At 41.2% G+C, this 23,281-nt stretch overlaps 3 protein-coding genes across 4 annotated transcripts; 1 reads left to right on the forward strand and 2 right to left on the reverse strand.

Moving 5' to 3' along the window:
• Nucleotides 1-1,804: 1,804 nt before the first annotated feature.
• On the reverse strand, nucleotides 1,805-4,729 carry LOC127375867 (multicilin). The gene is made up of 7 exons (XM_051422216.1): nucleotides 4,606-4,729; nucleotides 4,456-4,528; nucleotides 4,266-4,345; nucleotides 3,738-3,798; nucleotides 3,350-3,576; nucleotides 2,762-2,872; nucleotides 1,805-2,631 (listed from the first exon to the last, which is right to left on the reverse strand). The coding sequence occupies exons 1-7, from the start codon at nucleotides 4,693-4,695 to the stop codon at nucleotides 2,197-2,199; spliced, it is 1,077 nt and encodes a 358-aa protein (XP_051278176.1). The 5' UTR covers nucleotides 4,696-4,729; the 3' UTR covers nucleotides 1,805-2,196.
• Nucleotides 4,730-5,942: 1,213 nt separating this feature from the next.
• LOC127375985 (cyclin-O) lies at nucleotides 5,943-8,577 on the reverse strand. The gene is made up of 3 exons (XM_051422442.1): nucleotides 7,567-8,577; nucleotides 7,076-7,261; nucleotides 5,943-6,984 (listed from the first exon to the last, which is right to left on the reverse strand). Exons 1-3 carry the CDS (start codon nucleotides 7,918-7,920, stop codon nucleotides 6,352-6,354), a joined length of 1,173 nt encoding a protein of 390 aa, XP_051278402.1. The 5' UTR covers nucleotides 7,921-8,577; the 3' UTR covers nucleotides 5,943-6,351.
• Nucleotides 8,578-8,670: 93 nt separating this feature from the next.
• Nucleotides 8,671-22,857, forward strand: tut7 (terminal uridylyl transferase 7). Of its 2 annotated transcripts, none has more exons than XM_051422440.1 (29): nucleotides 8,671-8,784; nucleotides 9,801-10,239; nucleotides 10,424-10,572; nucleotides 10,846-10,962; nucleotides 11,105-11,282; nucleotides 11,449-11,537; nucleotides 11,925-11,976; nucleotides 12,094-12,163; nucleotides 12,307-12,433; nucleotides 12,549-12,668; nucleotides 12,763-12,897; nucleotides 13,313-13,490; nucleotides 13,776-14,464; nucleotides 14,583-14,733; nucleotides 15,382-15,468; nucleotides 15,634-15,734; nucleotides 15,936-15,993; nucleotides 17,320-17,423; nucleotides 17,525-17,614; nucleotides 17,725-17,838; nucleotides 18,309-18,386; nucleotides 18,490-18,667; nucleotides 18,922-18,969; nucleotides 19,112-19,203; nucleotides 19,293-19,408; nucleotides 19,527-19,732; nucleotides 19,921-19,991; nucleotides 20,402-20,468; nucleotides 21,137-22,857. In XM_051422440.1, the coding sequence occupies exons 2-29, from the start codon at nucleotides 9,819-9,821 to the stop codon at nucleotides 21,193-21,195; spliced, it is 3,945 nt and encodes a 1,314-aa protein (XP_051278400.1). In that variant the 5' UTR covers nucleotides 8,671-8,784; nucleotides 9,801-9,818; the 3' UTR covers nucleotides 21,196-22,857. The 2 variants fall into 2 exon arrangements, with proteins under 2 accessions (XP_051278400.1, XP_051278401.1); XM_051422441.1 differs by having other exon boundaries at nucleotides 9,801-10,230.
• The last annotated feature ends 424 nt before the right edge of the window (nucleotides 22,858-23,281 follow it).

Consider the following 23,281-nt stretch of genomic DNA (forward strand, 5'->3'; position numbering starts at 1 on the left):
TACTGCAGAATGGGCTTTTTATTTTTAATAATATATTTTTTTTTTAAGTAAATTTGGCTTATTTTCTTTTTTCACACATCAGGATACACACAGCTCTGCTCTTGGATGTATGACAGCATTGATATAAAATATCACAGCACCATTTCGCTTGTAGAGGCATATAATACATTGTAAGTCTTTTATTTAGGTACCATCACAAAAAATTAAATATTCTTAATTTTGTTGTAAATATGTAAGATGCAACTTAAATTCATTATCCAGATTCCCTGTCAATTGTTTATTAGTGTAATTGTTTACACACACATACCTAACTTCCCTCAGGGATGTAGTTTTTCCACAAGATGAAATGTCAGGCCTGTGTTAATCAGACATCCATCTCACTATCAGCTTCTTCTTATCTTCACTTGTGTTGTCAAAGTCAGCAGCGGTACTGTAAACTGTCTCCAGCTCGTGGGCTGCATTGCTGCCTTCACTGCTCTAAAGTAAACAGGCCCAGGTTTGGGAAGTTTAAACAGGTGTCAGACCTGAGATTTGACATTGTCCCCCTGACCGGTCTACCTCACACAAACCTACTTTTTTTTTTTTAACAGGTCAAGCCCTCAACAGTGAGGTTAGAGGAAGATCACATCACAGATACCCTGAGGTCAGGAGGTCACATCCTCTAAAGATAAGTTCATCTCTTATTCTTTTCATTCTCTAAAAACAGTCAACACTTTATATTGCATCCAGCACATTTGTTCCTACGGTGTAGCGGAAGAATAAATGTTTTTAAATAACTGTATTATTCTTACAGTGTAAGTAAAAGCTTTAAAATTATCGTTTCTAGATTCCTCATTAACATTAAAAAATGTTATGCTATGTTTGATCCACCTACATCGTTACGTTAGTATTGATACATACTGTATTATTATGTTACTTAATTAGGTTAGCGTCTCCTCCTCAGATGACATTGGAGCCCATGTAGTAGCATATTGTAACTGTGAAATCCATTTACCATAACTACGTTATAGCTTCTGCAGAATATTTGTTGTTTTTAAAAACCATTTCCCCCAAACTTCAGTTTTATTGTTCCCCATAGTCTTATTTTCTTCCACTGCACCTACATTTAAGTACCAGTAAGAACCTGTAAGTATCTGATTCATCATCAAAATTACCCTGTAAGTGATCAGTTAGCACTTTATAATAAGTGCTATCGAATTTGGGGGAAGAATTTGATAGTTATGATGTCAGAAGAATGTTTATACTGCTTGAGTGTTACTAGCATGGTTTATGATAGTGGTTCTCAACCTTTTGGTGTCAGGAACCCCCAAATTGATAAATATCAGGCCATAGACCCCTATTTGATAAAATGGAGTGGCAGGGATCCCAGTCTGATAAGACTGAATCATTTCTGTCTATAGTGTAGGTTGGCAGATTAACAGCATCATTCAAGACTAATTCTTACACATTCTCCCATTGGTCTTTGGAACTTCTAACTGGTCATTGAAAAACTTTAATTTTAACGGGTCCTTTAATTTAATTAAAGGACCCCTGGGGGGCCCCCGAACCACTGGTGTGGAAGACCAATAAATCATGAAAAATCAAAAAGAAGGATATAAACAAGGATGTTGGCTGCAATGCATCATGACCGAATGCCCTTCTTCAGACCACACAGTCACTCAGACAGAGACAAAAGGGAAGGAAGTCCCTGCTTCTTAAAGGTCACTGGGTCACATTTGTTTCACTGCTCAAACAAGAAAAGTTCACGTTGAAAACAGTTTCTTTCCATTTGTTTTCATATCACCTCTTTTACAAACAACTCAGCTTTATAAAACATAACTTTTATTTCCAAACTTGTAGAGTCATTTCTATTTCCCAACACAGAACATAATGCGAGATGTATAAATAAACATGACATTGCCCCATTGTTTGGCTAGATCATTACATTTTGAGATGTGTAAACAGAAACACAATGAAAACAAAAGCTTAGGCAGTATTATTTCCTTGGTCAGGCACCACCTCTGACTGATTAGCTTACAAGCTACCTGAGGAAGACATCATTTAATCATTCACAGATATCACTATAGATTATTAGTTAAGCATTAACAGTCCCTGCCCACCCACATTTCCTTCCAGTCTTGAGTAGACGTATGGCACTTTTCAAATCACTGATCAGAAGCACAAATTACTTGAATTTTACATCTGTTAACCCTGATTTCAACTGTGGTCGGGAACCCAGCGAAAGCGGTACCCTCCTTGCTGAGTCCTTGAGGTGAAGGCGCGTCCATGAGGAAACACCTGAGTCCTTATTGTGCAGTGTTCTCGAACAGAGGTTCTGAAAGATGAGACGCTTTCTTCAGGCTCGGCTCCATCCACACTGCAGTCTTTGGAAATAGTCTGTAGGCCTGAGAATGAGCCGTACATGCGAATAGTCTCTGATTCCTGCTGGGGTCTTGTTCCAGTAGCAGCGCTGCCGTGCAGCACAGCATTGCAGCGTGTGCTGATGTCCCTCAGCATGTCCTCCACTGAGTCAGAAGACTCGGTTTCATATCCTTCATCCAGTCGCTGCCGCTTACAAGGACTCAGTGAAGTATTATCACCGCAAGGCATCACCGGCTCTCTTACATGTGGGTCCCTGACTGTCATGAGTTTCTAAAACAAAAAAGTAGAAGAGCAGATCCAACAGAAATAAAGATTAGACATAATTCATGACAATACAGGCATGAGAGGTCATATTGTATCCAGGATGAATGTGTGTGTACGTATTCAGTCATGTACTCACTTCAAGTACCGAGGCCAGGTGCTTTGCACGGCTGGCCAGCTGCCTGAGGTGAAGGTTTCTCTCCTGAAGGGAGCCGATCTCTTCCTGTTTCCTGAATAGAGTCTCATGGAGCTGCAGACACACAGAGACAAAGATGGTCAGTCATGCTGACAGAGGACACGATGCTCAGTCCTTTCCATTACCTGGGCATAACCAATTCATGTACATCTTTGTGTGTGGATAGTGTAGTCCCATGGCAATTCTACTTTTAGTGATGTTTTTTGGCATAAGAATTGCATGCTAATTCACACACTCTCCAGTATACACCTTTTCAAATCAGACTGGGTTGAATAAAATAAAAGATGTTTTCCTGAGAACCATTTTGGGGGGCTATAACTGAGCCAGTAAATTACCAAAGGTCCCCATTAATGTATCTGGTAGTTTTTGTTTAACTCTAATATATCAAAAATAGTACTATTTAGACAAATCACATCACAATCTACATATAAATATTTCCTTATCATGTGCACCACAGCCATCAAGTCCAGATAAAAGAGACCAGACTTTCACACTGTACACTGGTCATAATTCTCCACAATAGGGATTTACCTGATTGTTGACTTCCAAGGAATCTCCCAACGCAGCACCTTGGCACTGGGAAATGCCCCTCCACAGAGCTCTGTCTTGGGCAGATGGGTTGCCTGCTTCTGTGGATGAGTGAACCAGGCTGTCCTCTGAAGAAAAGTACCGCTGAGGGGTGAGGGGAGGTATGATACATCCCTGAAATGGCACCAGTTCAGCTGGAGACAGACTGCTCTCCAGTGTGGCAGGAGAATCTGCCAGAGGACACAAACATGGAGGGGTTTAATCAATGTGTCTTAGTTTTGAGGACTTCCTCAATGATAAAAGAGATGATAATAATGATTATCAGTATTAAAGTAGCAGCCAAAAGATGTAAATGTTGCATGAGTAGAAGAGTTTAGTTTGCTTTACTCACCTGCCATGAAATCCAGCGCATAATCTCCAAAATCTTGGTCATCTGCATCAGATTCATTCACCTGTGGGAAGGTAAAATCGACTATTAAAACACACATATATGTAATTAAAAACTCAGTAAACAAAGAAACCATAACAGTCCCACACCTGAAAATCCCACCACGACCAGGCAGAGTAATGTGGCTTTATGGCAGAACATGTCTCGGTGGTCATTTCAGTGAGTGTGGCGTCGCGTAAGTGTTTTGGGCACACAGTGAGCTTGTGCCAAAAAGAGGCTGCTTGTGGACAAAACTCGTGAGGTCCAGCCAATTAGCTCTAGACTGCGTGTCACGAGCAAACAACAATCTCATTCGTGGAGAATTCCAGCACATCGTGTCAAACATTAACAGCCTGGGAGTAATGAGGATCTGCCACCATCCTATGTCTCTTTGGAAGAGTTGGAAATGCGCGGATTTGAATGGGAAAATTCAGGTGTCACAAAAAAACATGAGATGTCTTAATAAGTTAATGAGTTTTGTTTTCTCCTCACCTGAGAGCCGAGGGAGTCGCTTTCCCGTCTCACCACAGACGCACAGTCATCCAAATCATCCCATGCAATTGTTGAAAAAGCTGTGAGACAAAAAAAGTGTGTCTGCATGATTCAACCCTCGATATTTATTTATTTACACATGCTGTCACGTTGAGATAGCGCATGAAGCTCAGTCATAATACTCGCATACCTTGTTCAATGATGCAGGGAAGCCCCACGTACACAGTGAGTGGACTGCTGCTTCTTGGCACCAACACTTTATCCTGCAGGTAGAAAGTCTGTTAACCCAACTAAACAGAGCTGTGCTGTGTGCATTAATGTAAAGAGAAAGATTTCAAACCTTTTTGCTTACTGCAGCTCTCCTCTCCTCTTGGCCCATTTGGTTGGGGCAGATAGCACCAAACACCTTTCTGTCTCTGTGCATCTTCATCCGCTCGGCTCTGGCTGCAGGACTGAAGGATCATGGTTTGATTTAGAGCTCATATAAACGAAATTCTCCCGGTTTGTGTCTCTCCGTGCCGCGGCCTCATAGTTTTAGCCCAATCAAATGCACTTATTTGGTCTCCAGGGAGGGACAGCGTCCTCGGAGATTAAACTGGTGTAGACTAACGGTTTTTCTGGTCTGAAGTGTAAAGTGGTACCGCGCGTAGCGGCGCCATTACAGCAGGTGCTCTCTGCGTTAGACCTGCCCTCCCTCCGCCTGCGGCCAAATATTCCCTGCGCCATGCCAGAAGGCATGTAAACTCCTTCCAACCTGTCTGTTTTATAAAACTAAAGACCTCAGCTTTTGTCTTCACAGTCTTCATCAAACAGACCAGCTCGTTATTGGCACAGTCGGGAATTTGTACAGAGGGTTCTCTAATTATCAACAATTCTTTGTTTAATATGGCTATATCATTCAGTGCGTAATTTATATCCAACTGTGCGTAAAATATCTATTCAAATTAGGTCAAGACTTGTCTCATTTACAGCGATGTGGAAAAGGAAAGGGGCAATTACAGCAGACAGCTCAGTAAACACTTGTGACAAATGCCTCCATTAGTAAACAAACAAGAGTAAGCCTGGTTGGCCCTTAACGCTGAATGCACCTGTGTGGTCGACACCGTGTCAGCAGGTCGAGATGCCACGCGTAATGGATTACCAGAGAAAGCTGATTGTTGACCAGGCTGAGTTGGCACAGTTCCTGTTTCAAATTGTGACGCAAAGAGATGTGGGTAAACCGACCTGCATGGCAAATAGCTACAATAGTTCATAAGCCTCAGAAAGAATTTATATTATGAGAAAGGTCTTTATTTCTTCTATTATCCCTAAAGAGGGCCTGTAACCTCATATTTTGATTTATGTCAGACTGAAAGGATGGGCTCTTGTGTCAACTTGTCAGCAATATAACAGAGCAATCATTTATTTATGAGTTTAATAAAAAAAAGTCCAAACACTGCAATGCAGGCTTATGCCCAGACTACAAACCCCTGCTATGCTCATTAAATCCAGATACAGCTGCCAACAGAGACAACTTTTAAGTGTAGGTGATGCATTTTGAGGTCAAATTTAATTAATTCTTATTTATGTCATACAGTGTCCATTATATCTGGACAGATTTGTGTGCCTTTAATCAAACAGGTGGGGAGTTTAAATCATGGCTTCACATTGTATTATCCATTCAGAGACCAACACAAATTCATTTTACTGATTATTTATTTCATATTACAAAAGTTATTACAGTACATTTTTCAGGTCCTTCATTGAAGAGGTTGCAACAGTAACAGAACTCATAAACCTGCAGCAAGTCAGTGCAAATACAGTAAATATAATGACTTTGATTTTGAATGAATTAAAATAAACAGAATATATTAATATATTTTACTGATAAACAATAACCGACTGTCAATAAATATAAAACAACTATGCTATGTGTAAAACATTCAATAGCTGCAATCAGCTGGTTGTATGAGGTATACATGAGGTTTAGATTAGATCGATAGATCTGCATAAACACCAAACATCACTTAACCCCAAAAATATAACCCCCATGATTGAGGGGGAATTTGGCATTTTGCTAACATCTGAGTGGTGACAACACTTTCATTCACATAGCAGACATCGCTTGCAATGTCTCCTGGTTTAATGACACCAGCAGCTTCAGGTTGTCTTTGCATTCCTGGGCCAGACTGTGGTTGAAGCTCCCTGGACTCACAGACAGGAAGTGGCCCTTGAGAGAGGACAGAGAGTCTCCCTCAGAAAGCTCAGGGCTCTCGGGTGGTTGGGCAGAAGCTGGTTGGGTACATAGTTCATCCACAAAACTGCCCGTCCTTTTCTCTGACTGGACTGTTGCATGCTCTACAAGCCCCTGTTCAGTTTTCAGTAGCTCACTGGCCAGCGTCAGTGCACAGCTTGCAGTCAGAGATGGTGGGTATTTGTTGAAAGCATAGTCCGCTAGACTCAACTCGCACACCTTTCGTGCAAGGTTGCTGCACCGCCTTGGTCTTTTTGAGTCTGGAATCATTCTTGCAAACCTATCGCCACCTGCGTTCTCAGACACATGTTGGGCAGCCTCGATGGAGTTAGTGTAATAGTCCAGGAAGAAGGCCAGGGTGGGTGCAGCGAGGCGGAAGTTGAGCCGGAGGAGGATGAGACACTCCAGGTTGCAGAGCTGCTCCTTATTGAAAGCATCACAGCAGAACGACAAGAGGTGGCTGATCCGCGGGGAGCACACTTCCACCTTGGCGGACAGAGAAAAAGGGAGTAAGTTATATTGCTTGAGTGAGTTATATTCAGTTCCTCAAGCATTTACCACGCTCAAAAAGACGCACCTGTTTACTGGCTAGAAGCAGTGCAGTGACACCCAGTAGCTGGAAGCAGTCAGCAGCCACCGGCGTGGACGCCAGAAACCTGTCCATGATGTTCACTGCCAGGCAGCAGCACTCAAAGGACAGACGGAAATGTTTGTGTACAGGGATGAGCCAGCTGACGAGTGTACACCGGGCCTCTGCAGTCAACTGCAAGTAAAACACAAAATCCAGTTGTATAAGCAGCAGACTGAAAGCAACACCTATTATTTAATAGAAGACAAAAAGGAGGATTTTACTGACAGTGGCTTGAAGATAGAATGTGTTTTTGTCCTTAAGTGCATAAAACAGTGCATTTGAAATATTGGGTCTAACACCAAAAGGCAATGTTAATAACTCAGAAGTATAACCCATTATGTTAGATGACAAAATCATATTTTTGGATTACATGCTGTTCTCTTATAAAATGGAAAAGTAGGCAAATCTTTGGTAAACAATTATGGCAGATAAATTACTTGTGGTTGGCGTGCCAAGCTTTTGCAGGGATGAAACTGCGCCTCCTTCTCCCTCTGGATCTTGTATCCCATATCGCCGTACTGGAGGTACCAGGTGGACAGCTGTCCTGCAGGAGGCTCGTCTGAACGTAGCGGGGACACATCTATCCGAGCCGGGGACGAAATCGGGGAGGAACCCAAGTCTTCCTCGAAACCGGAGTCACTCAACTTGGACATGAGTGTCTGCTTTCTGTGCCGGACAGTCTGCCGCTGGTGGACCGGTGTGAGCGCGTCTGTTGGAGGAGACGCGCCGGTCGTCCGTCTCCGTTTGTACACAGTCTCGGAGTGACATCCACCGCTCACAAAGGACACCATCTCCGGTACCCTGCGCGCACATCGGCCACCAGTCCACTGGCTGTGTGTTACTGGGGCCAGGTCCACACGGCGGCGGTCTCCTGGATGCGGGCGAGGGGAGTTCCGTCTGGTGACGTCAGTTTTCCCGGGGTCTTCCCCGCTCCTGCAGCGCACCTTTCTCCCGTCGCCCCGGCAACCGAGGCTTAACAATCACTTGTTCCATGTAGAGTTAATTATCCTAAACCTTGAACCATATGTTATACCTTTAGCTGTCTGGACGCCTATTTCATGAGACAAATTATTAGATCTATCCTTACAAAAAGAATGTAAAAAAAATATATGTTTTAAGCCTAATGTTGAAACATTAATGTCACTAGCTTACATTCACAGATGTATACATGCATCATAAGTAAATAAATTGTTTTCACTTTAGATTTATATACATTAAATATGAAACAACTGAAAATGATGATGATGTGATGAATTAAAATGTATTAGAATGCAGGTTATATATAGAACTATAGGAAAATCTGTGTTTTATTGTTATTATTGTGCAAAACTAAGGAACATCTCAAAAACAGTAACACACTGACAATAAAGAGTGGAGATTGGAGCTTATCCAGATTGCTCCAACTTTAGCTTCAAGGAGTTTCCCTCAACTGACATGTCAACTACACGCAGTTAATTACAATATAAAAATATTTCATAACGTTTAAATGATAGTGTTTATTATTAAAGACTGTTGTTCATCGCGGTGGGCGGGACTTTAACGCTGACGACTACAAAACACACAGCCTGTACGTCACCTTTCAAACTCCAGTACGAGACAAGCGATCATGCCTAGTCAGACCTGAGCAGGCTTCAAGTATGCCCTCTGTGCACAAGGTAACTACTTGACTTTAATATTATTCATGGATACTTATCGCTGACGTCTTTACTGGTGGCTGTCTTCACTGTAGCTGCAGGTTGAACCGCTGAACAAAAAGCTGTGAGACACAACAGCAACGCTAGCTGTTGCTAGCTGGGTAGCTAGCTGTTATGTGTCCTAGCTAGTAGGCTAAATAGCCGCAGCTAACAGTAACGTTAGCTGGGATACAGTTATGTGGCAAGTTAGCTAACGTTATGTTTGGTGAGTAACTCTAACTTGTTGCCGGTGTGGCAGCTGCATGCTTAGTGAAGTTATGCGCCGTTAACTCGAGAACGAGGAAGAAGTAACGTTAAAGGCAAACCAGGCTGCAGAAGCTAGTAAGCTAACGTTAGCGTATGCTAACACCATGCCATAACAAGCTGCTGGAGTTAGCTAACGTTAGGTCAGTTGGCTAACGGTGCAGTTAGCCAGGTAACTTGAGTCGTTGCTAACCCTGTGTTACATTTGTTCCTGCACAGTTTACCTAACGGCGATGTTACATTAGTGATAGGTGTGGTAACACGAGAGGCATCAACGTTAGCGTTAGGTTTTCCACAGGGGTCATATTTTCATTTTAGAGCTGTCAACATTTCACAGCCAATAAATGTCTGTTAACGGTTAACAGGAGTTGGTAGAAGTCACGATATGATATAGGACTAAAATTACATAATGTACCATTAGCTAACTGTTCTCTGTTGTCTGGTACTTGATTAAACAGGAATTTAAATTAAATTGCGAATGTCTCTTGTTTGTTTTTTAGCTGCAAAGTTCTGCAACATTGGAGGTCTGAATTACATGATAAGTTGTGAAAGCTGTGAGCAGTTGCAGCCAATTAAAGTTTCTGCACAGGCAACTAAAATGGCATGATGCTGTTACAAAGACAGGACATCTGTCAAAGTCAAAAGTTTGGCAGGAGATCCTGCTGGCATACAGTTTGATGTTTTTTGATTACATAAGGAGTATTTCCATATTAACTGAACATGTTGTCCTGCAGTTTTAGCATAAGTGAACCATGGAAAACTCTGGCAGGCCTTACCGGGCTAGACAAGGTGGCTGGGAGAGGGGAGCAACATCAGACAAGCCAGAAAGCTGGAGGATCCAGGACCAGGGTCGAGGACAGAACTTCAGATCTGAGGGAGGTCAGCAGGGCAAGAACCAGGGTGGGCCCTACAGAGCCAGTCCCAAAAAGGGAGGACTGGGGCCCATGAGCTACTCCCCCGGGGGATTTAGAGGTGGTCACAGCCCCTCGCAGAAGGATGACCTGCGGTGGTTCTCGGGTCCTGAGAACTGTGGTGGGAGTCGGGATGATAACTGGAGAGAGCGCTCGCAGCAGCACTGGAGGAGGAGTTCCCAGGGAGAAGGTCCAAAGGAGGACAGGGAGCAGGGGAGGAGAGAGCCCACTGATGGCAGCGCTCATGCATCAGGTGAGTCTGGTGAGTAAGGTAGCGGTCTCAATTAGCATTCCACTCTGACTCTGATCATAATGATGTAATGTATATTAAAATCTAGCTTGAGTCTAACTGTAAGAACGGTCTGTACTTTATACACATTACCAATTAACAGGATCTCCACAAAAGCCTAGTTAACATATCTTTGACGCATTTCTGCTTTCCGAAGGGAGAAGACGGAGAAACAGGAACAAGAAGAAAACCTTTGCTGAAGAGAACAGGGGCCTTGAAGAATCAACACTCTCAGCCAAAGACCTCCACAGCCTACGGCAGGCAGAGAGGCGTCTTAACAGAGAGGAGATCTACTCTCTGAAGAAGGTACATTTGATTCGTCAATTAATTAGTTATTATTGTTTCAGTCATTTTTTTTAATGTAAAAATTAGCTTGGCTCAGGATTCTCAAATGTGATAAGTTGCTGCTTACATTATAGTAAACTTCTTGTTTGGTCAGACAAAAAAAAAAGACATTTAATGATCAATGATGAGTTGGGCATTTGTCACTGTTTTTGTGTTGTTTCATAGACCAAATGATTAATCGACTAAACAGCCGTCTGATGTCTGTACTTTCCTCCTTTTTGTAAATTGGTTCAGAGGTCCCACAGCAACCCTGCTGCACTTTACACCTGCACTCTGTGTGATCTTCTCCTGGAATCTCTGTCTGACGCTTACAGGCATATCAGAGACAAACGACACAAGAAGAAGGCCAGGGTGAGAAATGATCTTATTATGCAAATAACCATTTACACAATTACACTAAATACTGCAGTATTTTTATGGTGAAGTAAGTTTCTGCATTTAAAAAAAAAAAAAGAGCTTGAATACCTGTTTGCTTGTGTGTTTGTGTTCGTAGGAGAGGCAAGAGCAGGTGATGCTGACTGAGATTCTGCCTCCTGGTCCAGAGCAGATCAGTGCAGTGAGTGCTGCACTAGAGGCTGTTGTCCGGGATCATGGGATGAATGACGAGGATGTTGAGAGGAGACAAAGTGTTGTCTCCATCATGCAAGACCTACTTCTGTCCGTCCTTCCTGGTAAGTCACTTGAGGGGGCGAAATAATAGTTTGGTGACAGCGACATGACCTCAATTCATCCAGCTTATTGTTTTGTAGTGGACAGGCTGTTGTCTCTTATGCTTTGTCTGTGAGTTATGTTTTAATGTGAACATCATTATTCCCTCTCTCTTTCTCTCATCTGTAGAGATCAGGCTCAGGCTCTATGGATCGTCTTGCACTAAGTTTGGATTTAAGGATTCTGATGTTAACATTGACATTCAGTATCCACCTCACGTGAGTAGGCCAGTGTGAGTTCGATGGTGTGAATGTTTTTGTGGGTTTTTTAGTCTTTATTTGGGGTTTTCCCACTTTTACAAAAACACTCAAACACCTCCTTTAGAAAAAATATAATACATAAAAAGATATGCAAGTTATAATGTTACAAGGTGTAAGTTAGAAGACTTTGATCATAGCATAACATATTGGAGGTTTAGGATAACTTATATTGGTGTTAGATATTCAGAATGATATAAAATATTTCTGTTAATACTTTGTATTCATTATTAGATTTAAAGGTCATTTTTTTGTGGATGTTTGTTGGACACACTACATTCATATGTATGTCCTTTTTTATATTGTATTTATGTTGTATGAAGGCTCTGAAATGGAATGTATTCACAGATGCATCAGCCAGACGTCTTGTTGTTGGTCAAGGAGAGCCTCTCTGTGAGCCGTGAGTCACCTCTTATTTAGTAAACTGCAAGATTTTTTTCCTTGTTAAATTCCACCACAGTCATGTGCTAGACTGTCACTGAAGTTTTAAATTTAACATGTCTTTTTATGTCCTCAGCTCTCTTCTTTGACCTGGAAGCTGATTTTCATGCTAGGGTGCCCGTGGTCATCTGCAAAGAGAAACATAGGTGGGTATCTCTGACATTTACTGGATTATTTTATTATTATACTAGAATGGCTTATCTTGCACTCGTACAGAAAAAATAGCTCACATCACGGTTACATTACAGTAAACCACTAATGAAAACTGATTTTCTTTTTTTGTCTACAGTGGCCTCGTCTGCAAAGTCAGTGCAGGAAATGAAAATGCGTTCCAGACCACCTCCTATCTTTCTGCTCTATCCAGCCAGGAACCTCTCCTCCTCCCACTGGTTTTGGGCCTCAGACGATGGGCCCAGGTAGGTTTCCAGCTGAGACCTTGACCTGTAACTCATATTAGCTAGGCAACTAGTAAAAGGGACTCAGTATGTCTATATTTTTTTCTTTAACGTGTTGTTCCTGCTTCCGACTTAGATCTGCGTGATTGACCGTGCAGAGGAAGGTGGACTGCCACCGTATGTCTTCGCCCTCATGGTTATCTACTTCTTACAGCAGCGCAAAGAGTCCGTCTTGCCTACCTACCTGAAACAAGAGGTGTGTGTTTCTTGTCATCCTGAGCCTGTAATAAAACATTCAGTATTAATTTCAGTGTTTGTCAAACTAATCTAATCATCTGATTGTCTTTTAGATTAAGGTGTTTTCACTCAGCAGGCTGTCAGACTTCAATCTCACACATGTTGAGGATGAATATGTACACTGGGCTTACACCCCTTCCTCCAAAGAATCATTACAGCCACCAGAGGGCTCCTGTATTAAAGGAAAGGTAATCATGAACACTCTAATGTAGTTTGTTTTTATCAGAATAGTGTAGTGGTTCCTCATTTTTGGCAGTTTGATTGCTTTCTGTGATGAATGTTCTTCTAGATCAGTGTGTGGTTTAGTAGAGGAGCTAAGGATTGCCTAATATCTATCCCAGTGGTTCTCAAACTGTGGCATAGAGCCACTGCAGGGGGGTGTGGATGACCAGGGGAAAACTATGGAGTGAAAAAAACAGTTTGCTCATGCTATTTCGCTGACCTTTTTTTTTTTTTAAATTAGTTGCTTCCCCCATCATTGGTAATGTTTAACAAATTGTGTTTTAGAGGGGCATGACCTTTTTTTTTTTTTTTTTTTCACTAGTAAAGGTTGGGAACCATTGCACTATCCCCACAACTACTCTGTACTGTGTTTTCTTGCAGGTTCCACTGGTGTTTCAGAGCCCTCACCTACCTGTGGAAGTCGGGCTTCTCTGGGTGGAAATGCTCCGCTTCTACTCGCTGGAGTTCAACATGGCTGACAATGTGATCAGTGTGCGGACCACTACTGTCCTCTCCCGGGAGATGAAAGACTGGCCAAAGAAACGCATCGCTGTGGAAGGTCAGTCAATGTTCAGCTTGAAACAAACATGCAACAACAAAATGAAAGGCCACTTTTGCACTTCCATGCTCAGTTTAATTCTATCCCAGCCAATAAAGGACATGTTAATATTGTTTTTATTTGAACTTGGTTAAGTGGTACTGAAAAGTTCCAAATGTAAGATTAAGGCTACTACACTGAGAGCCTGTACCTAGATTTGTTTGTATACGTCTACTGGCTTTTTCAATTGAACATATCATTTCAGTTGAGTACATAAAGAGACTGATTTCTCTTCCATTGTTCCAGACCCGTTTGCTGTAAAGAGAAATGTGGCCCGCACACTGAACAGCCAGCAAATGTACGAGTACATCCTGCATTGCCTCAAAACCACATACAAGTACTTTGCACTGCCACTCAACACGCCAGCTGCTAGTCACAAGACACAGGCACAGCATGGATCCATCAAAGGGGCAAACGCGAAGGATGTGAATGAGGAGATTCTATCAGGTTTCAGCCACCTCGGCGTTCAGTCACAACATGCAAATCAACCTAAATCTGTAGAAAACGGCCCTGAAGACTCTGATTGCATTATTGAGGAAGAGGAGGAAGTTGAGGAATACAGTGACTCCGATGAAGAGCGAGAGAAGGAAAAAGCGGACTTAGGCAAGAGCAGTCTCTCTGAGGATGAGGAGGATGAGGATGTAGATATTGATGAGGACACGCATAACAGACACCACTTGGATAGCTTCACCACAGAGGATGAGGAGATTTTCCCAGTGGATGAGATCTCAGGGGAGGAGCTTTTGTCTGATGAGGAGGGTCCAGATTTGGACACACCTGGTTCAATGGATGAGGAGGAGGTAGAATTAGCACCTGTGAGTTTTTCACCTCCCCATTTAGAGGATACAATTAAAGATAAGAGTCCAGAAAATAAAACCCCAAAACTGAAGAAAGTGTCTTATGAGTTCAACAGACAAGCTTTCACCAGAGGGAAGGTAAGCATAGCCTCATGTAAGGATTTAAAAATTAAGTCAACATTTTAAAGTTATGTGGTAATCATTTGGGTTGTAGGTGACTGGAAGTCGTTAAGTTAAACTCTTTTCAATCTCTTAGTCACACATGGTCGTGTGCAGCTTGTGCAAGCGTGACGGTCATCTGAAGAAGGATTGTCCAGAAGATTTCAAGAAAGTCCAGTTGGATCCTTTGCCCACATTAACACCAGAGTTTCTCAATGTCCTTAACAAAGTTTGTGAGCAGTGCTACAGTGAGTATTATATGGTTGCATAAGTATTTTGGGTCAGAGGCGATTACGTTAATGGCAATGAAATGTGCTAACAAGTAAAATGGCAGTGTAAGTTGATTGTTAGTGCTGCAAATTCGTTTCAGCCAACCTTGTTAATTGCTCGTTTCAACTTAATTGATGGCATCTTCTCATGACTAGTTGTGCATTTGTGAAATCCAATCAATCAAGCATAAACGACTCCCTCAAATGTCTATATAGGGCTCAGGAAGAAAATCAGCCGTCCACCCGTCAAAAATCAGCAGAGGAAAACAAAACAAATGTGGCAGTGCCTGAAAATGTGATCATATTATTACAGCTGTCAGTAGCTCAGTTGCTTTTGTGCCTGGTCAAATTACTTGAAAGCTTCTTTTTTTTTTTTTTTTTTACTCGCATACACTTTGCGCCAGCACTGTACTGTGTGCATCCACACAGAATAAGTAGTAGTTTTGAATCCTTTTATTTATATGTGCACACATTTTTACCAGTGACATCCTGTCAGTCAGCCTCATGTTGTCCACTGTTGTGGTGAAAGAGGAAAATATACATGCATATTATTAGAGTTTGGTGAAATCATTGAAATTAGATGTACGACTGTGGTCAGGTGTGATGATGGGTCTGTTTCCTTTTCAGCGGACTTCGCCCCAGATGAACTGGAAGTCGGTGTAAGAGAGCACATCCTTCAAGACCTGGAGACCTTTGTCAAACGACAGTTTGCTGGTGAAGTTAACCCCCCCCCCCCTTCACTGTTTAGCATCTTTTAGTTTTTCAAACTTAGATTAGCATTATGATTCATTTTATTGACTTCCCCAATAACCACCACAATGTTAGAATGATGTTTTACCTTTATGATGACATTGACAAAGCCTGCTTGTTGGTGAACAGGAGCTCGGCTACAACTATTTGGATCATCCAAAAATGGCTTTGGCTTCAGGCAGAGTGACCTAGACATCTGTATGGTGCTGGATGGGCAGGACACCATAGATGTAAGTCAGAAACTCTCAATAGTTTAGTTTATTGATTGATGGAAACACAAAAGATTTTATTTGTTGGTCTTTAGTGCAATCATTCGGGAGTAATTTAAATTCTGAGGCCACGGTAGTTGATGGTAATGGTGCTTTGTTGGAGTGATTCTTTGTAATCTCTAATCCATAAAATATAATTCGGTTCATTAATTTCTTCCACAGGATGTTGACTGCATCACTATAATTGAAAGTCTGGCGAGACTGTTGAAGAAACACCCAGGTCAGTAAGAAGTTGAGGCAGTTTTATTTATGTAGCCCAAGATCCCAAATATAGTTAAAATAACTTCTCATCTATGCAGCTTACAAAACCCTCTACCCTTAGACCCTCATCTTAGGAAGCTGATGGTGAACAAAGAATTTGGCATTCATATACTTAGAGTGGCTCACTGGAGGGTCTTAATGTTTATTTAGATAGATAACTTTATTAATCCCACAATGGGGAAATTCACTTGTCACAGCAACATTTGAGTGAAATAAATAGGCTACAGATATAAAAAACAGGAACATTTGCATACAGCAGGTCTTATTGTCTCTGGTGGTGCATGTGACAAACTGGTGGAAGGTTAGGAGTGTGGACGAGAGAAACGTGGTTGAAGTCCCCTGTGATGATGATGAAGGCCTCCGGGTGTTTCGTTTGTAGTCCTGCAGTCACAGTGTGGATGACGTCACACGCTGCTTCTGCTTTCCCAGACGGAGGAATATAGACAGTGATGGCGATAACACTGGAAAATTCCCATGGCAGATAAAATGGACGTAGTTCGACGGTGACAAGCTCGATGTCCGGGCTGCAGACACGCTCTTTCACAGAGACGTGCCCGGGGTTACACCACCTGTTGTTTATGAGCACGGCCAGTCCCCCTCCTTTCTTCATGCCGGTCGCGTGGTGTCCCTGTCGGCTCGAACTGTCTGGAAGCCAGGAATGGTGACGTTGGAGTCCAGTATCTGCTCGTGTAGCCACGTTTGTCTCCAGTGTTGACTGCAGGGATGAAGGGTTTAAACCTCCTCCTCTTCATCCTCCGTTTAACCGCCACTCTGCAGCCTCGCCGTCTCCTCCTCAGCTCCTCTGGTATGGAGGGTCTCTCTCCAGTCAGGATGCTAGGGTACCTCAGGGCGATCATCTGGTTGCGGGTGTATATAATGTGACTCCCCGTCGCCATGGAGACCCATGCAAACAAAAAATAAAGTGCTCAAAAACGCCAAAAAAATATTTAGGCGACGTGAACAAAGTAGTAAGAAAGTAAGAAAACAGTTAAAAATAGAAAAACACACTAAAACTACAACAATGATAGGAGCTGCTATGACAGACTGCCGTTGTCGCCGGCGCCATTCCAGAGGCTTTAACAATATTAGTTGTTTTTTTTAAGCTCATAGCCATTCCATTCGTTTTAATTTTGGAGGTAATGTTAACATGCCAAAAAAGAAAAGCTAATGTTGAAATACTTTTTATTTGACAAATTCCTTGGGAAGCAAGATGTAGAGTAAAAATGTAGAGAACCCAATTAAACAATGTGAATGCATCCCTTATAACCTGTTTCCATATCTGCAGGTCTGAAGAACATCCTTCCCATTACTACTGCTAAAGTACCCATTGTGAAGTTCTACCATGTTCGCACTGGCCTGGAGGGAGACATTAGCCTCTACAACACTTTGGTAGGGCTCTCTCTTTTTTTCATTTCTGCTTCAGTTTGTGTCAAATTTGATATTGAATAACTTACATCGCCATGCTTTAAGACAATTGTATTTCTTTTCAGGCCTTGCACAACACACACCTGCTAGCTTCATATGCTGCCATTGACAGGAGAGTTAAGATCCTCTGTTATGTCATGAAGGTTTTTGCCAAGGTGAGTCTTATTATAGCTAAAGTGTCCTTATATGTCTCCAGTGTCATATTATGCTGTATATTGTATTACATTACTGTATAACCATCATGTTTATTTTTATCCTATTACAGATGTGTGACATTGGGGATGCTTCACGTGGCAGCCTCTCGTCCTATGCTTACACCCTCATGGTGCTGTTCTTTCTTCAGCAGAGAAACCCACCTGTTATCCCTGTGCTGCAAGAGGTGCAAATGACATGTTTGTTAAAAAGATTCAAACTTAAGATTTCTTTTTAATTCAAATTTGAGTTCTGCATAATGCTTACTTCTTGAATGTTACTCATTGCTTGAGTGGCATTGCGTTTCATTAATTATATAGTTCAGTATTATGCTATCCAAGAAACTATATTTTTGTCTCTTGACTAAACACACTTTTAAACGTGTACAAGCGAAGTAAGATTGAACTTACAGAATCTCTTTGTTCAGTTTTTATGCCAATTTTCCTCAGCGATAAAGATTGATTTATTACTCACAGATTTCACTTTGTAGCTATTTTTTTCCCATTCAGATGCTGTTATGTAAGAAAACCTCTCTTTCTAGACAATATTTTCCCAAGCATACGCATACAAATTTGAGCTAAGACCATATGTGAATATTGCCATGAAGTCTGAAAATGTTCAACTTCTCACTTCTCTCTTCAACTGTTTTTGTTGCAGATTTATGATGGAACGAAGAAGCCGGAGGTGCTAGTTGATGGCTGGAACGTCTACTTCTTTCATGATTTAAAAACACTAGTGAGTATTTTGGATTTTCACATTCTGGGTGTGTGCCACTGTAGACAGATTTTAAAATATGAATGTGACACCCTGTCTTACTAACATGTCAATCCACCTGCAGCCCAGTCGCTGGCCACAGTACGGCAAGAACACCGAGACGGTGGGGGAGCTGTGGCTCGGCCTGCTCCGCTTTTATACCGAGGACTTTGACTTCAGAGAGCACGTTGTCTGTATCCGTCAGCACGGCCGCCTCACCACCTTCAACAAGCAGTGGACGTCCAAATACATTGTCATTGAAGGTCAGCTCCTGTGATAAACATAGGATCCCTTGCACCACATAAAGACTGAACACAGAATTAAACACAGAAGCATTATTATAGATGCAGCAGAATGTGTCTTGGAACTGCTTAGCTGTTGAAATGATCCTGTCATTAAACTTGTATCTTTACACTAATTAGTATTTTGAGATTGTTTTCTGAATTGAAATGATTGTCTGCCTGAAAATACTTCAAATTTTTATATTGTGTTGCTTTCTTTTCTGTTCACATTCCAGATCCGTTCGACCTGAATCATAATCTCGGTGCTGGTCTGTCCAGGAAAAGTATGATTATTTGTCTTTATCTGCCATCTGTCTCATTGCCTCTGTCTTGTGGTCTTTCCCTCTTATTTTTGACTTTAAAAATGTATTTTATTGGTTTGTCCGTCTCACATCTTTTTTTTTTTTTTTTGTGTCATGGAAACAGTGACTAACTTCATCATGAAGGCTTTCATCAATGGCAGAACAGTATTTGGCACACCAGTAAAAGCCTTTCCTCCTGTCTACCCCAGTCAGATGGTTAGTATTTGCGGTCTATACACCACATTTGCATATTGTGCTGAAATTGTCTAAGCACTGACATTGTAATTTGTCTTCAACTATCGAAGGAGTATTTCTTCGACCCCGAAGTCCTCACTGAGGGAGAAGTGGCTCCCAATGACCGCTGCTGCCGTATCTGTGGAAAGATTGGCCACTTCATGAAAGACTGCCCCATGCGTAAGAAGTAGGTATAATCACAATACATGTCTGAATTTGTCCCACTGCTAACTTGCAGATGAATGTCTATCTGCACCATGTGTCAAGCTACGTGTTGTATTATATTGTGGATAATTTTGACCCAGGTCCAAGCATAGAAGGGACTCTGAGAGAAGGCCAGAGCACCTGCGAGACAAAATGGATCCAGGTGAGGAGGGCAAGGATCAGGTCCGACACAAGAGTGAGCACTGGAGGAAAAGAGATGCACTGGAGAGAGAGATACGCTGCTGCTTCCTGTGTGGATCAAGTGCCCACATTAAGAAGGACTGTCAGCTGTACAGAAGCCCTGCAGGTTTGGACAAAGTTTCTTATTTTTTAAAATGCATTGTTAAGCCCTTCTAAAATATATTTCCTTGAGCTCCATAGTTTTGTTATTCTATTGCTTCAAAATAATAAAGTACAAGGAGTTCTTATACATTGATGTTACAATAGAAATGGGAATATGTTTCCTTTTTTTAATCTTTAATTGCGATTTGGCAGGTAATGTGAAGATGGAAAGCTTTTCCCCCTCTTCAGCCCACTTGAGGAATTTGAGAGAAAAGGAGAGACAGGTACGAGCACAGTTTTGTGTCAGTCAATTAAAAATATTCTTTAAAGGTCCAGTTGTAAGATTTAGTTGGATCGAACAGTATAGTTGCAGATTGCAACTTCCCAACTTCAACCTCTCCTTCCAAGCACAAAAGAGAAACAATGGTTGCGGGAAATGCACAAAACACAAAAGGCCTCATCTAGTGACAGTGGCAACCCACAGCATCTGTAGATATAAACTGCTCATTCTAAGGTAACAAAGATTGCTATATTCAGCTGATAATACACTAATGCAAACAGAGTTATGTTCCATTTCTGCCAGTAGAGCCCCCTAAATATTACACACTGGACCTGTTAAATGTGTTTGTACTGACACTTGTTAGATTATGTACACTGTTACACCTGTGCCCCCTGTTTATCTTCCTTTTTTCAGGGTTCACCCATTCAAGAAGAGAAGAAGAAGCGAAAGCAACAAAATGTGATATTGAGTCCACAACCAGGTATGGAAATTTACTTTCTTTGCTTTAATGAAAAATCTTTAGGTACTGTCACAATGAAGAGTTATTGCTTTAAGATTGTTAGTCTCACTAGTATAGTTGATTTTATAAATGAATAAAAACATATTGTTTATTTTAAATGACTTCCTCTAATATAGTAAGTGATTTTTAAAGTACTTTCCCCATTAAAGGTGCAGCTCTCCTTTCTTCATACAAAGCCAATGTTTGAATTATTATTCCCCATATGTCCAACCCCAACAACTTTGTTTTGAAATAAATAGTATGACCATTTGGTTCAGTTATTAATGGAGACAAGGTTCCCTGTATACTTTTATATTATTTTTGTTTTAGGCATGGTGGGGAGAGAGAGTGAGAGCAAGAAAGGTTTCGAGCATGTTCAGGTTCATCCATCTGTCTCTGGACTCTGGACAGCACGCTTGCTGATGTTTTGCATGTTGCTCCTGTTTTCATTTGTTTTCTATATAGTCCAAGAACATATTCTGTGACTGATCATACTTGTAACCTGAAATAAAGTAAATAAAGCAGCAAAGGAGTAGTCAGTTTTTCAGGATGAGGAATTCTGCCCTGTTTTGTCATTTAGTCTGATAAAATAAAAAGTGGGCCATGTTTTGGAGTACATTTTTCACAATTGCATTCTGTTTTTGTTTCAGGTAGTTTAGCCTGCCGAAATTTGGGTCGCTCTGGTCACAGGAAGAGCCCAGTGGAGTGAGCAGCAGCTGTGACTACACAAACCATGAGGTTCTACTCTTGTCCAGGCAGACATCATGGCAACCCAAAGTCCAGAAACCCTTAAATTTGAATGGGACTGTTGGGCCAATGGGAGCCTGTTAAAAGCCAAAGCCAGGACGCCTTGACTTGAAGCCAAATAGGGCCTTTTTATGTGTGTTGTTTCCCCCCCCTTAAAGCTCTCCTCCTCAGAGGAGCTTTTTAAAGCTTTTATTTTAACAAGACAAGCCATTATGCATGCACCTCATGTTTTTGTTTACCTACACTGCCAGTCAAGTTGTTTTTAAGCTCATTACATTTCAAGTAATGTCATTGCAGATTTAGTGGGAAATCTCTGAAATTATAAAATGTAAGTAATTGTCTGTTATATGATTAACAGTAAGTGTATTAGGTTTTCACCATGCTGAGGTATCTTTTGCAGACTACATACTTGATGCCAACTTTGTGACACTGTATAGACTCAACAGTCCACAGTCAGGTAAGACCCAGTGTTTGTCAACACTACAGCTCTAAGAATAGACGTGGCGATGGTATGATGTCTGCTAATTACAGTGTCTTGAGGTCTGTTAAGTCATCAAGATGAAGACTTTTAAATTAAACCAAAAAGTCTCATCAGTTCACTTATTCCTTATTTTATAACAAGGTTTTTAGGATGAATTTCCAATTATGTTTGAGATTTTACCAAAAAAATGCAATGTATATTGAAAAAATGTTTGAATGGCAGTGTACCTTTCATAATGGCCAGGATCTTTTTTTTTCTTTTTTTTTTTTTAAATCGTATTCATCTTAAATCCTGTTTAATTTGTCTTCTGCACTGACATGCATCAGTCCGTCTCTCCTTCAGCCTCGAAAGCAGCTCTGCCCACAATATGTGTCTGTATCTGTGTCTCTGTGTTAGAGAAACCACCCTGTAGGTTTTTTTTTTTCAGGATCATGGTTTTATCTTTTGACAATGCTGATCTACCCATATTTCATAGATTTGTACTGCCCCTCCACTGCCTTTCAAGTGTGAACGATAGGACGGTAAAACTGTACTTCCTCTGCTAACCCTGGCCTGTATCTATTTCTACACATGCTAGGAAGTGTTGTAACTATAGTGCAAGAACATATAGTTGAGAATGTTGGGCAAAAAGTTGCTCATGCTTACACCCAGTGGTAAGGTTTGGAAAAATCAAACAACTGGTCCAGCTAATTGCTACATCACTGCAAACACTTAATCTGAAACTAAATTATAGGTAATCTCAGTTAGATCAGTGGAGAGATAAATGTATTTATTTGCCACCAAGGCTTAATTTTGTTGTAATGGTGCCACAGATTGGTAGCTGCACTGTGAGGGTCCACGCCCTTGAATTATGTTGCTGCTAGTTAATGTCTCAAAGACCTGCTTATCATTCAACTTCAAATATGGACTGTCTGGCTTTGTTGTCCTAATATGGCTGAATTTTATAAAAGAATTGTGTTGTTGATGTTACTGTAATCAAATTTCTCATTTTAAAGTAGTTTTGTTTTAATGCCAGCCTAATTGCTTCTCTTTTGTTGGACTCAAATGGGAGGTTTAGTTTATCGGAACCCCGATCCTGCCAGGAAAGGATGGCTTGCGATCCATTTTGTGTCTCAAAGAATTCATTAAACAAATCAAATCCCAGTGTGTAATGTTTCTTTGGATATCTGTTAATGAAAAAAGAGAGTGTATAGCTATCACACTCATTTCAGCCAGTACAATAGCCACTGCCAGTAAATATAGATTAATATAGAGTATTTAGCAAGAAACTGGATTTGCTGTGCATATTAAAAGATTATTCTATGAATTATTCAGTTTGGGAGCATAAAGTTAGTCAACCCTGGTCATCCTAGATGGTGTGGTTTTTAACTAAAATGTAAAAGTAGCATTGACAATAGAAACAAAGCTGAATAATGTGGTTGAAAGTGCCAGAAAAAGCTAGTAAGTGGATTCTTCAGTATAGTATTCTCACAGAAACATAAATTACTTTCTGACAATTCTGGGTAGTTTTGTAATAATACGCAGTTGCATAACAAGTTAATGTAATTTGATATCCGTGAGCTGATTG

Source organism: Dicentrarchus labrax, unplaced genomic scaffold (genome assembly GCF_905237075.1).
Source record: "Dicentrarchus labrax unplaced genomic scaffold, dlabrax2021, whole genome shotgun sequence".
Lineage (NCBI taxonomy): Eukaryota > Metazoa > Chordata > Actinopteri > Moronidae > Dicentrarchus > Dicentrarchus labrax.